The sequence below is a fragment of the Pogona vitticeps genome, chromosome 6 (genome assembly GCF_051106095.1).
Source record: "Pogona vitticeps strain Pit_001003342236 chromosome 6, PviZW2.1, whole genome shotgun sequence".
In the NCBI taxonomy this organism is placed as follows: domain Eukaryota; kingdom Metazoa; phylum Chordata; class Lepidosauria; order Squamata; family Agamidae; genus Pogona; species Pogona vitticeps.
In genome coordinates, this window is record NC_135788.1 from 118,337,575 (window position 1) to 118,351,139 (window position 13,565).

The 13,565-nt window shown below is 46.6% G+C and overlaps 1 protein-coding gene across 1 annotated transcript; it reads right to left on the minus strand.

Annotated features, from left to right (window-relative positions):
- Positions 1–5,321: 5,321 nt before the first annotated feature.
- Positions 5,322–12,348, minus strand: PPP1R3E (protein phosphatase 1 regulatory subunit 3E). Its single transcript, XM_020809754.3, has 2 exons — positions 10,494–12,348; positions 5,322–7,267 (listed from the first exon to the last, which is right to left on the minus strand). The coding sequence occupies exons 1-2, from the start codon at positions 10,944–10,946 to the stop codon at positions 6,779–6,781; spliced, it is 942 nt and encodes a 313-aa protein (XP_020665413.3). The 5' UTR covers positions 10,947–12,348; the 3' UTR covers positions 5,322–6,778.
- Positions 12,349–13,565: the final 1,217 nt, after the last annotated feature.

Below are 13,565 nucleotides of genomic sequence, written 5' to 3' on the forward strand. Positions count from 1 at the left end.
CCACCAACAAACAAAAACAAACAGAGGGAAGGAGCAAAACATTTCTTAGCTGTAAATGCCTCTCAACATCATATTCCAAAGTTTGTGGAATTGTCTTGCCTGCTACCATTCATATGTTTAAAAGCCATTGATGGTGCTAAAGGATATGGGAGGATAAGGAAGGGCTTAGTAACATGTATTTTATTTATTTATCCTAAATATTTGTCTCCTTAAAAGGGAACCAAGGCAGCTTACAAAATTAAAAGGACAATATTTAAAAGCTAGAAACAATAAATATACAAGTACTGATTTGTCTATGAGAAGATCTTTAGGCTGTGACTACCATGGGGTCACAAAGAGTTGGACACGACTAAACGACTAAACAACAACAACCATGCAATTTGCTGAGGTTATATTAGGAGTCCATTTTAAGTTTTTTTTTTTTTCCTTCTGATTGTACGACACAGAGGTTGATTCAAATTGGTCTGGTCCTTTTTTCCTCCCAACCTGGCTTTTTTGCTTTGCTGCTGGGGGCTTCTACTTCCTCCCCACCCAACCTGGAAGGATTTGAAAAAGACTTTTCCCCATGTGATCAGTTCTAGCAAAGATGGAGGGACAGACATGTCTGTGGATGGTGTTTCAGTAACATAGGTAGCTGGGCATGATGTTCAGGACCACATCCAGGGCATTAAATCCTTTATGGTTTCCCGATGAGGGAGATATTCTGGCTGAAGCCAGTTGGTTTCCCAGAAAACCACTAAAAGAGTCTTACAACATCTTCAAGATAATCATGGGTGGCTCTCCAAACACTGGACTATAACATGCTCACCATCCCCTGCCATTAGCTTAGAGTGGTGATGGGAGCTGCAGTCCAGTAAATATCAGAATGGTCTCAAGTTGCCAATTCCTGCTGCCCAATACTTTCTTTCCTTTAGGATTCAAATATTGACACTCTTCCGAACCAACACCCCCAACCCCAATTGCAAGGTGTGATATTCCAAGAGTTGTAATGAAGAAAGGTTACTTATCCAAGCCACACTGGCTCCAAAAACAGTAATTTCTAATCTTTCTTTATTCATGCCAGAGCATTATACAATTTAAAATTATGGATGCATATGAAATATAGGTAAAGTGAAAGTTAAAATATTAAGATCATTAGACTCTTTTTGACCTGAAGTGGGCTACTTCAATATCATTCTCTAAGCTATTGGCTAGATCTTCTTTTGTCCATGCGGTGGGGCATAAATAGCGTGCCCGTAAGAGCTGCATTGATTTAATTTCTCCACCATCACATAAAATTTGTCCCGTGTCCAAGTAGCCCCATTTTACTTAATTTCTAATTTAAAAAAAAAATAATAGCTGTCCCAAACCCTGCCAGAACTCACCATTAGCCTTTCAAGGGCCGTTAAATCTTTTTGTTATTTTGGTTGCTAAAGGATTTGGCTGAGCAGAAGTCCTTCTACAGCTGCAGCCTGAGGGATCGGGGCCCTTCCCTTTAAGAAGCCAGAAAAGGTACATCATGCACACCCTAAAAATCCCACAAAATTCTGGGTAAAACTAACAGCAAGAGGGTCTGGGAAGAGACCCAGACTCCTTCTTTCATGAAGTGCCTGGAGCCCATTGACAAAGCCCACCCCCCCCAAATTCTTCATCCTATTTACCTTTCTTTTATTGGAGGACGAAGATGGCTTGCAGAAAGACTTAAGAATCAAGTTTCTTCTCCCACCGCCAACGTTCCCGGCCCTGTAACTCAAAAGATTTTTGTGCCAAGAAGAAGAAAATTTTAAAACAGAAGAGATTACCTTTGGGGGAGAAGGTGTGTGGGAGAGCCTGGAGTAGTTTTCAATTTGGGGGGGTGGGTGGGGGGAAGTGAGGAGGGACCCTCTGGAATGCAGTCAGCCCCCCCCTTTTTTCCGCTTTCTCTCTAATAGGAAAAAGAGGAGGGATCTGAGCCGAAGGAGAGGAGGGTAAAGAGAAGTTTGGATGAAGAAGGAGAAGGGGGGATGATGGGGAGGGGAGAAGAGGGGAAGAGAAGGGGCAGACATAGGGAAGTAGCAGCCATTGCTTTGGGACTGGACCTTGTGGTTTCCCAGTAGCTCCAACCCACAGATTAATCTCTCCATTTCTTTTCTAAGAAAGGTTGCAGAAGAAAGAACACGATCCAAAGAACTGGATGGCAGATTTTTACCCCCCCCCCCCCCGTCTCGTCCGTCCATTTTTACAAATGCTTCTAAGCCCTATAGATTTCCTTTTCCGGCAACCCTTCTAGTTTTCTTTCCAAAGCCCAGCAGTCTCCCTCTCATGTTTTCTAAATCCTCTCTTCTTCTTTTGCCAAAACAATGTTCCCTTCCCTTTTCTAACCGCAGCCCATCAAGGCGGCCAAACCTGTATCGCAAACTGGGGAGATGTGCCAGGTGCTCTGTCGGACTTCCCGGAATGAATTTCCTCCTAAGACAACAATTAAAAAACCACCTGGAAAGGCCGCACATCTCTCGCATAACATTTCTGGCTATTTTGTCACCAGTCCTGTTGAAAAATCTGCAGATTCCTTCAGCAGGCTCCCAGTATCTCAGTTAGGGGCCGGTCCTATGGTTAAGGCTGACTGGCTTTTAGGGACCCCAAACCTCTCACAACAGTTTGTTACGCTTGCACAACACTCAACTAGAACTATCAGTCATGTCAATAATTTTTAATCGATTTTTTTCTTTGGCTCTTGAGAATGTTCATTCTATCACATCCTCCGTTACGAAGATTAGCTAAACTGGATTTCATTAATGCCGATTCACAGCTTTTTACACTGAAAAGACAAGAAATTACTGCCTTGAGACCAGTGACAGTACTTCTTCATTGGCTCAGATGGACCATATTTCTTGGATTTTTTAATTTTTTTATTTTGCCCTGGTGAGACTACAGGGTTGATACACCTTGGTGATGAATTCCTCTTTTAGCTTTTTCAGATGGTCAAACCAGGTGGATGGAGCAAATAAATAGATGGTGCTATCAGAAATGTGGTACAAATCCCCAAATCCAATGCTTTTATTAGGATCAACTGTAAATGCACAAAATACACAAGCTTTTGAGCTCCACAGAACTCTTCATCAGTCTAAATGATATAAAGTTGTGATAGGGGCCTTGGAATCGAAATCCTTTGACCAGGGGTTGCAAGCTGTGGAGAACTATGATCAAACAAAGCCCCAGGTTTGAAAACGGGGCTTGGCGAACCAGAGAGAAATGCAGATTGCATGTGAGCAATCTGTTCTGAAATATAAAGAGTCTGTCTGTACTATCTCTGCATGAGTACCTGTAGAACAGACAGAGAAGACATACATGCTGCACAGTTGAATTACCATATTGTGATGGAATACAGTGAATGAAGTCATACAGATTAACAGTGAAAGTGATGTATGGATCCAGGATACATATCTTTGGTCTAATTATAATGTTTGGCATATACACAACTATAAGCCTCCTCCTCCAGCCTCCAAGACACCGAGGTTGGGTAGTTCTTCTTATCCACTTTAGAGACACCTTTTCAGGCCCGAGAACCACAATGTGTCCTTTGAATGAGTTTCGTAAGCAACGCTCTGGAGGCTAAAGTTCTTAAGGGTTCGTCTGAGACACGGAGGGCCCATGAAACACTGCTCCTTTTCCTCCCAAACGTTCCTTGGCAATTTAATCCAAAATACTGTAGAGGCTTTTGACCATTGATGTAGGGATGAATTTGGAAGTGCAGGATCTTGTCGTGACAGTTCTTGTAGCTGTACATCTGAGTTGACTCAAAAAATGAGACTGATCCATGCCAACAATTTTTTTTTTTTGCAAACTTATTTACCTTAACTACCCATTCAAGATAGTTCTGAATAACATATTGTTACTGGGAAGATCTGTCTCCAGCATAGCTAATCTGAGGATCGCCGTAGGAAGTAACAGACACTTGAGAGAGGCCAGTGGACAATGTCCTTTCTGCTGTTAGAAAAGTCTTGTCGCTTCAACCTTGTGAGCTTGTCCGTTGTGACACCATTGACTACTATGGATGTACACCATGTTTAGCAAGCAACGGCTTTTTTTAAAAAACCATGCACAAGGAATATCACCAGAACACCTAAGATGGAGAGAATAGCAATACAAATTTGAACATTCAGACATTCCAGATTTCTCAGGAACTTCTGCAGGAAGACACGAGGAAAAAGGATCGGTGTGGGGAAAAGTCCTTAGAAAGACAATCGGTCTTTAGTTTGAGCTAGGATCCTGCACCAGCCAATGTTAGGAAGATTCAGCTCTCACTGGGTGTATACATAGAAGTGGGAAATGGCTACCTCTGTTGCATGTTTCTGAGGAGACGGGGTTACATCTGAGAAAGACCACCTCCTTATTTGTTCTGTTCAATAGCAGGGATTATAGGTGCCCTACCACAAACGTATCTGTAAGTACATTTTATAGGTAACCTATCCAAAATGTAGGCTTTCTTCAATCCTAACAGTCAGAGTCCTCCTGGGGATTTACACCGGCATTAAGTGCAATCGTCTAAATTGAGATGGCCGCTTGCCGCTACATAATGAGTAGACAGACGCCCACGCTCCTGGTATTGTGTCCGTCGTACAACTTGATGCATGGCAAGGCCTGTGACTGTTAACTTGTTCATGAGCTGTGATTGTGGCCATCGCACATACAGTACGACCCCCCAATCCATGGAGGATGGGTTCCAAGCCCACCCACCCATGAATGCTGAAAAATGCAGATTAGAGAAAACACTATACAGTGGGGTCTTGACTTGAGAACTTAATCTGTATTGGAAGGCGGTTCTCAAGTCAAAAAGTTCTCAGATCAAATCTGCATTTCCCATAGGAATGCATTGAAAACCATTTGATCCGTATCTGCTCTTTTCCATCCATAGAAACTAATGGGAAGCTGCTATTCCGCCTTCGACCACTAGAGGAGGATATTTTGTTTCTTTTTTTCTTAGGTCAAGAAAGGTTCAGGGAAGGCAGGGAAAAGACAGTCCAGGCAGTCCAGTACCAGGCAGTCTGAAGACTGTCTCCCAATCCACTCTCTAAACGCTGGGAGGAGTGAGGAAGCAGACAGGCACCCTTTCCACTGCCCAACAGTTAACTGAAAGCTCAAATTTTGCACTTTCCCTGCCTCCCACGTGGTTTTTTTTCAGTTCTTAACTCAAATCTAAGTATGTAAGTCAAGTCAATATTTTCCTATGAGAGCGGTTCTTAAGTCAAAATGTACTTAACTCAAGCCGTTCTTAAGTCAAGACCCCACTGTACATAACTGGCTCCCCCTTAGTGGCTGGTTCTGGTAACTTCATTTTAGAAATATACTGTATATTAGTAGGATTTATTTTTTAAATATTTTTTAATATTTTCAGACAGTGGAGGGGTGAATCAGCAGGTGTTGAACCTGCAGGATCATACTGTACAGCATTTTGACCAAAGTCATATCACTGGGAGGGAGGCTTTATTTCCAATCCTAGCTTTATCACAGACACAAGATTTTCAAAGAGTAGCTGTGTTAGCCTGTTTCAACATGCACAGGGAACACAAAAGCACAACGCCACCTTTGACACTCACGGATCTGTTCCAGTGTGAGCTTTTGTAGACCGACCGTCCCTTTCCTCAGACATGAAAGTTCACACTGAAAGAGAACCATCATCATTACAGGTGCCGGAGACCCAAAGGATCCTCCTTCAGCCTCTTCCTACCCATCTATACAATGGGAACAAAGATCCGGTCATCCGATCTTTTCTGAAGTGCAAGAGAGTTCCCTGATAGGATTTCCCCATTCACTCTTCCCTTGGTCCTATCGGGTGGATACAATTTGGTGACATGGTTAAGATGGCCAATTAGAATATCCCGCAAAACACTCCTTACGGAGAGTGGAAACTTGTCATATCGGCATTCTACTGCCTGGCTGCTGAGGTTGTCAAAATATCTATAAGCTAGAAACTGGATGCTAGACTACGACTTCCAGAAGGTCATGCTGGACGCCAGCCAGGGTGGTGACAGCAAAACAGGAAAGCCAAGCTGGCTTCTCACAGATATGCCTGCCCATCACTGCATTGGCCTTGGTGTCCTCCAGCACCGTTGCGACCCTATTTCTTCCCCTGCTCCCTGTAGTCTGTTCTCTTCCTTCTGGTTGGTCAGAGTTAGGCAGGAGAAGGCTTCTCATTGGACGGTGCCCTCTGATACCACGGTCCAGCAGCCAGCCTGCTCCTGCAGGGCCTTCTCCATGGTGTCCCCAAACCTATGGAATCAGGTCCCAGGGGAGCGTCGCCTGGCTCCCTCTCTCTTGTAATTCAGAAGACAACTCAAGACTCTTCTGTTTAGTGAGGCCTTCCATACAGACCTGGGTTGATATTTGTTTCTTCTCCTCTCCTCCTGTTGTTAAATGGTTTTGATGCCGTCTGGTTTTTATATTGTGAGTGTTTTTTAAATGTTTGATTGGTATTGGTTTTAACCTGCCCAGAATAGTGCTTTGGCACCAATGGGGTGGTATTCAAATGTAATAAATAAATAAACTAGGTTTACTCTTTTGTCTGTCTATGGCCAAGGTGCATCTGAGCTTAAATTGGCCACCTTCGTTTTGCTCAGCATCTGAGTTGCCCCCAGCAAACTCCAGTTGAGTGGGTCAATCCTTGGCCTATAGAGAGAGAGTTTCAACCCACCATTTTCCTTGGGCTCAGGGGAAGGAACACTGAACAGACTTTTGACGAGCCTCCCCCCTTGCTTTGCTCTTTTCTTTGGCTTTCTAGATTCCCCCCTTAATTTACTGGGACGACGGTGGTCAATTCCCCCTAGAGGAAGTGTATCCACCCCGTCTCACAGCAGTCGTGAGTGGGACTGGGGGGCTCGTCTTCCTCATCCACACAGGGCGGGGGGCACAAAGAATAGTTGCGGCCTTGGTTGTTGTCCCAGAACTCCTTCCCCCCGACCAGGTAGCCCAGAGCAAACTCGAGAAAGACCCCCGGCGGGAGTGGGACAGGCAGCGGCAGGCGGAAGGCGAAGCGGTCGGCGTGGTCCCTGTCCCGCCCCGCCGGAGCGGCGTAGGATGCCCGAGCTTCGTGTTGGGTGGCCCAAGCGTCCCAGCTGTAGCGCACGAAGACCCGCTTCTCGTAGGCCAGGTTGAGCACCCGAATGGTGCCGGAGACGCAGGAGCCCTCGGCTCGGGCCCCTTCAAGCAACACACATTGCGCCAGGAGACGTGGTGCAAAATCGGGCATCGTCAGCGGATCTGGGAAGGTGGGTTCCAGCTGGCATCGTAGGCTCAAAGGGCTGAACGAATCCTAGGGAAATGAAAGAAAGGAGCGGGAGGGAATTAGAAACGAAGCACATGAAGGATAGATAATTTGAGTGTTAGGAGGGTTTAGAAATCATCTGATATGCCAGAGGAGCAAAAACAAAGAGAAGGAGCCAAAGGAAAGAAGAAGGGTAAAGAAAGGAAGGAAGGAAAGAATGGATTTAAAAATATGTAGAAGAATAGAAATATCTGGTTAGTAAGGAAGAAGAGCAGACTAGAGGATGAAACACTAAAAATAAACCAATGAGAGGTTAGAAAGGAGGGAATAGATTAAAAAAAGGGGAAGGAGAATAAGTTATACAGAACACTTTAGTAATAAAAACAGAATGAACTGTCAAGAATGGAAGGAGAGATGAATGGTGGAAAGTAAATAAAGGATGGAGGAGTTAAACGCTGGGAGGCAGAGCGGGGAATCAAGTGAGAGAAACAGAAGTTGAGGATGAAGGAAGGAAAAAACTGCCGTGAGGAAGATCCATACGGACACGAGAAATGGGACAAAAGGAGCATCGTATCTACAAATCTATTCAGACTTGTGTACAAAGGGTAGGAAGGCAAAGGTAAAGAGAGGCGTAGAATCAAACTTGAGTTGTATTATAGCCTTTTTCAAAAGCTTGAATCAGTCCTACCGAGGAAGAGCAGGATCTGTTCTCGGTCATCCCAGAGTGCCAGACATGTCATCCTGGGCTCAAGCTAGAGGAAGTCAGATTCAGGCTGAATATCAGGAAATTTGTTCTTATGTTTTAGAGCAGTACGACAACGGAACCAATTATTACAGGAGGTGGGAGGTGCTCCAACGCTGGAGGCCTTCAAGAGAACATTGGACCACCCTCTGCCAGATGTGCTTTGACCTGGATTCCTTCCTTGATAGCCCTCTTCCAACTCAATTATTCTATGATACTATAAATGTAAATAGATGTGTGGATTTGTACTTTTGGAACGATAACTCCCAGAATTCTGGGAGACGTTGCTCCAAAAAAACTACACAAAAAACACCACACATTTGTACACCTCTAGCAAAAAGAAAAACTGAAAGATGGAGGAAGAACACCAGACCGAAGTGTGTGAGAGTATTCTAGAAGGGAAAGGAACAGGTACGAGTCGGAAGAACACAAGATAGGAAAGCAGAGATGAAGGAAGGGAGGGTGACAGGATGTAAAGCCAGGAGGAAAGACACAGTGGAAGCGGAGAGGGATTTGAGAGTATGAGAGGAGAATTTGATCATCACTGAAGAAAAGAGGGGAAAATCCCCGGGCCTCCTGCTAAAGTCACAGGTTGAAAAGCCTTCTCCATAAAATGTATGTTTGCTCCCTCCTCTTAGCAGGGCTGGCGTGCAGCAAGAGGAAAACGGTTGGGACTTCTGCTCTCACTGGTGTGTTTGAGGGCAAGAACAGGAATATTTCTGAGCTGGAAGGATGCTTGCCACCTGTAGAAAGAGAGGTGTTCCCTCCCTTTTCTCCTTCCCAGTGAGAGCCGTTTCTGGAAATTTGGAACCGTCTCCACACGTCGATTAACTCGGAGGGGAAAAGCTAAAACTTAACTGGAAGGCATTCAGCTGCAAGTTATAATTGTCTAAATGCTACAGACAGAGCTGCTGCCAACTTCATTATGAATGCATATGGTTCTTACTAGGAATACACACACACACAAACAACCACACACAGACACAGTCTTTTACTTGTCGATTATACAACCTCCTACATTATACAATTAATCTCAAAAACTATACACATTTGAGATCTTGTTTCAGATTTTTGACCTTTGTATATTTACTGTAGCTCTACTGAATTGCCTATATGCCAGATCCAAATAATGCCAAGTAATGGTGTTATTGGTAATCCCAAAAAGGAACTTCTCAAAATGCCTTTTCTGCACATCCTGTTTCCTTCCTGATTTATGGACTTCAGTAAAAACTCAGGGGTGTGGCTACAGATTGTTAAATGCTGGTGATGTTTGCCTTCGTTGTGACAAATACGAGGTTATATTACAATTTATGTCAGACTTCAGTTTTGCTGTGGAAGGCAAATGTGCATCTACACTAACCTGTCATCCCGAACACAACTCTTGCCTGGATTCAGAAAACTAACACAAGGTGTGTACATTTTGGAATTTTCTCCTAAGCCGTTCCAACCCATATCTTTCACTCACCTGGAGCTAGGCCTGTCTTAAGAGACTCCATCCCTGTCTTGGCCTACTTTCTGTTGTTCATGTCCAAAAAATGGATGTTGTGGCAGTGCTTTCTGGGCATCATAGTTCTTCAGGAGGCACCCTCTACAGAGTCTAAAAGGCAGTGATACCACAACTCCCAGAAGCACCATGGCAGCTTCCATTTTTTGTACATTAACAACAGGAAGTAGGCCTGAGACAGGAACGATGCTTCCAAAACAGGCCCTGCTGCTCCAGGTGAGTAAAATATAGGTGTCTGGAAGGTGTGCGTCTGTGGACTGAAATTCCCAGAATTTTGCCTGGGGAATTCTTGAAGAATTCTGGGAGTTGGGAGTCCAGAAAATCCAAATGGCACATTCCTAATAAGCACAACTGACGCTGGTCTATCCTTCAGTGGATGCCCACTAGGCAATGCCAAGGGTCTCCAGGCAGAGTTAGAAAACAATCTGTCTGAGGAAAAGGGAGAGCCGGTTCTGCCAGTCAGAGTTGACCGTATTGAGTGAGATGGTGTGATCTAGAAGCAAGGGGGCTTCCTACGCGCATGACCGAAACGGAACTTAGAAATGTTGCTTCGTGGAGCAATGCCTCTCAGAAAGGTGGCGTCTAGTGGATTCTAGGGGGTTGGAGGTAGTCCCAACAAGTAGTAACTCTTCCAAGCTCTGATGACACCTATAGAGCAGTTTAGACCAGGGAGCCTGGCCCTCTTTTAACTTCCCATTGTGAACCTGCATCTGACAGCATGTATGTAGACTGCAACAGCACCCCACTGTGGTCAACAGAGATATTACATCTGAAAATGATCTCTACCTGATCCTTAAGGTTCTCTCCTGGAAGAGAGGAAAGTGGTGGTTTACTCTTCTGTATGCAATTAATGCTTTCCCCTTTCTGTACTTTTCCCATCCGGGAGGGTTAGTGGGGTGGGTGGGTGGGGGAATGAAAGGATATCAGCTGTTGATTTCACTTCCCCTCTTCCTTTTCCCACCTTCCACCCAACCTAAGATCCAGGCCACCACAAACACACCCCCACGAGGTAGGCCAAACCTCCTTACCTTCACAGGTGGGCAGAAAGGCAGGCAAGGGGCAAAGTGGCTCAGCGAGTCGCGCCTCAACTGGGTGTGGACGTGCTCCGGTACTTGGGGCAGGTCGTGGGGCCAGAACTGCCGGACGCTGGTGAGCTCCAGACCCAGCGAGTCGGCGAAGCGCACCCTCTTCCGGGTGCCGGGACTGCGGCTCCGCGAGACCCCTCGGTTCCTGCCCTGGGCCGGGGCCGAGCGCGTCCGGCGCCTTCCTCTCCTCTTCGGGCCCCCAAAGAGGTGGCGACGTCTCCGGGGCCTGCTCCGAGGACGCCCTTCTGATTCCGACTCTGACCCTTCGGTGCCGGAGTCCTCCGCCAGGCTCGGCCGGGCAGTTCGGTAGTACGCTCGCTCGTACAAGCCGGCGATGTAGCTCAGGTTGCGTGGGATGTTGCTCGGGGTCAGAGGTGAAGGTGGGGCGCGAGCCATGGGTTCAAAAGCTGCAGTCCCGAGAGCGTGACTTGTCCGCACTGTCCAGATATAACCAGAGTCTCTTTTTAATCCCTGTTAGGAGGAGGACGTTGGGCTGGGAAAACCGAAACCCTTCTCCCTTCCCTCCCACAGAGTTGCCCGGCCTGTCACTTTCTCTGGGGCAGAGACGGTCTGTCCTATGGCTCCATTTGCAAGGGAATATATCCCAGCCTGTAAATAATGCAGTCACTCCTGCTCCTGCCTCTCAGTCTTCAGCATCCTGGTCGCCTCATCACATCACATCACCTTTCCTTTGGGTCATCCGGAAGCTCCCAGCTGGTCTGTGGGTCATGGCCGGTCCTTTCTGTCACACTCTGAGGCTGGTGTGCATTTTGGTTTCCCTCCAATCGATCCGGTGAGGCTGAGGTTTTGCTCCGTGGGTCTGTCGTCCGCGTCTTCCGCCGTCCCTCTTCCTGGAGGATGTTGCTCTTCCTACCTCAGCCTTTTGCTCTGTCACTGAGCTTCTTAGAAGCGCTTGGTCTTTATTCTTCCATCCGTTCTGTGTCACGTCCTATTGATCAAGAGGGGTGGCTTGCTCCACTCCTCCCCAGAGCCGTACGACTCTCTTCTGCTTTCCAGGACTCGAGAGTCGTTTGGAGAGCTACATTGCCCCTCCGTCTTCCTTCCTGTATCCTTGTGCTCTACTCAATCTGTGTCACTCTTAATCATCTCTCCGTCCATCCATCCAATCACCCGGTGCTATATCTATAGTTTACTGTGTAGATGCTTTCTTCTCCTGTCTGGCTATTGCTACGCTTCCTGGATGTTCCCTTCCAGAGACTCCCAGGCTGTCTCTCTCATGGGAGAAGCTGTCGGACGCTTTTTGCTCCCTTGAAAGCTTCCAAGCTCACGAGCATCTTATTAAGAGTGGGTCCGGCCAAAGGTGACTCAGAAATTACCATAATGCTCAGAGCTGCTGCTCCTTGGAAAAAAAAACACACACACCCTGTCAGAGGGTTGAGGATCTGATGCTCCAGAAGAGGAGGTGCCAAGGGATTATAAGCAGGTGCCGGGGAAGGAGCAATCGTATGCTCCCAGAATCCTAAAAGTTTTATTACTGCTGGACAAAGGACTCCTCCTTTCCCCCATCCCACGTCGGCTCAGGTGCCAGGGACAAGATGTACCCAAAAATGAACGCGGCTCAAAAATGTTTCCATAGGGGATGAATTATTTAGAAGAGAAAATGGACCTAATGGACTTTTTAAGAGCCAGCAAGGAGAAAGGCTTACACTGGTCAGATCAAAAAGTGGTGGGTGAGATTTGGAACCAGAATGATGGGGAGGTTGGCAGGTTTGGAAACAGGAACTTAGAATTGGGATGCTGGGGGTGGGGGAAAGAACTTTAAATTTGACAACAAGGGGCATTAATAGGTGGAAACCCGTCACTGGGATGTTCCTCATAGTGGAGACGCAGCCTCTTGGCTTCGTGCCGGGTTAACCAGGTGCCTATGAGCGTCTCTCTCTCTCTCTGTCTGATTCATTTGGGCATGAATAATGTATCTGTCTTGGGTCCTTCCATCCTCGTCTCCTCAAGTTCCTCTCTCTCTCTCTGGCTCTTCTCATCTTGCAGCACAAAAAAGGTTAAGCTACCGTTATTCTGCAGGAACCACGGCCGACGCCGTTCATCTCCGCCACGGGCCGGAGGGAGAAGCGAGAACATCAGCTCAACTTCTGAAAGCTCTAAAGAAAAGGAATCCCATCCTAGCACTTCCCTCAATCTAATTAAGTTCCAGAAAGATCGACAGGCAGAGCCTGTGGGCAAAAACTCTGCCAACCGGTGGCATCTGCATTTCTCATTTATGGGAACCGAGTGGGTTCCGCCACATCAGGAGGCCCCGCGTCTAGCTTCTTCTCCCCAGGACCTCGTCGGCTGTGGTACCGGGCCTGAAAATGAGCAAAAGGTATCAAAAGTCAAAAACGAACGCCTCTGCTTGAAATCCACGGTCGGTTTGGTTTGATTTCATCTATGGGTGGGAGGCCCTATATATGCTCTCTTTGTTTGCAAAACCACCATTCCCAGAGGTTTCCAGGAGCGGAAAATGACATTGGTTTGCACCTCCACCACCCGATCAGGAGCCCCCGACAGACTACAAAACTGGCCTTTTGGCCCACCCCTCCATTTGCGTGACTTTGTTTCTCAGTGGAACCTACTGAGTTTTTCAAGGTCATCGCTGGTGAAGATATTGAATGTGGTTTTGTCTCGGGGCCCAAATCTAATGCACTGAACCACTGATACAAAAACAAATTCCTACTTTTAAAAGCCCAGCTCTTTTTTTGAGTTCAGGGCCTCTTATTCATACCAATGAACCATTTAACACAGTGTTTTTTTTTAAATCCACCAGCTGTTTTTGCAGCAATGTTGTCAAGTCTAGGGACCCAAATCCCAAGCCCCAAGCATTGAGTTCGAGTCCACCTGCCCTGCCACCCCGGGCTTGGGACTCTGGACTCAAATCCAAAGACTTGGGTTGTGCATGGGCTGCCCCATTGATAAGCCGGGGCACGCAGAGAGACAACGGGCCGACTTCTCTTCCCAGAGCCAGCATCTGTGTGCACGCCGGACTATCAACTGGATGGTGCA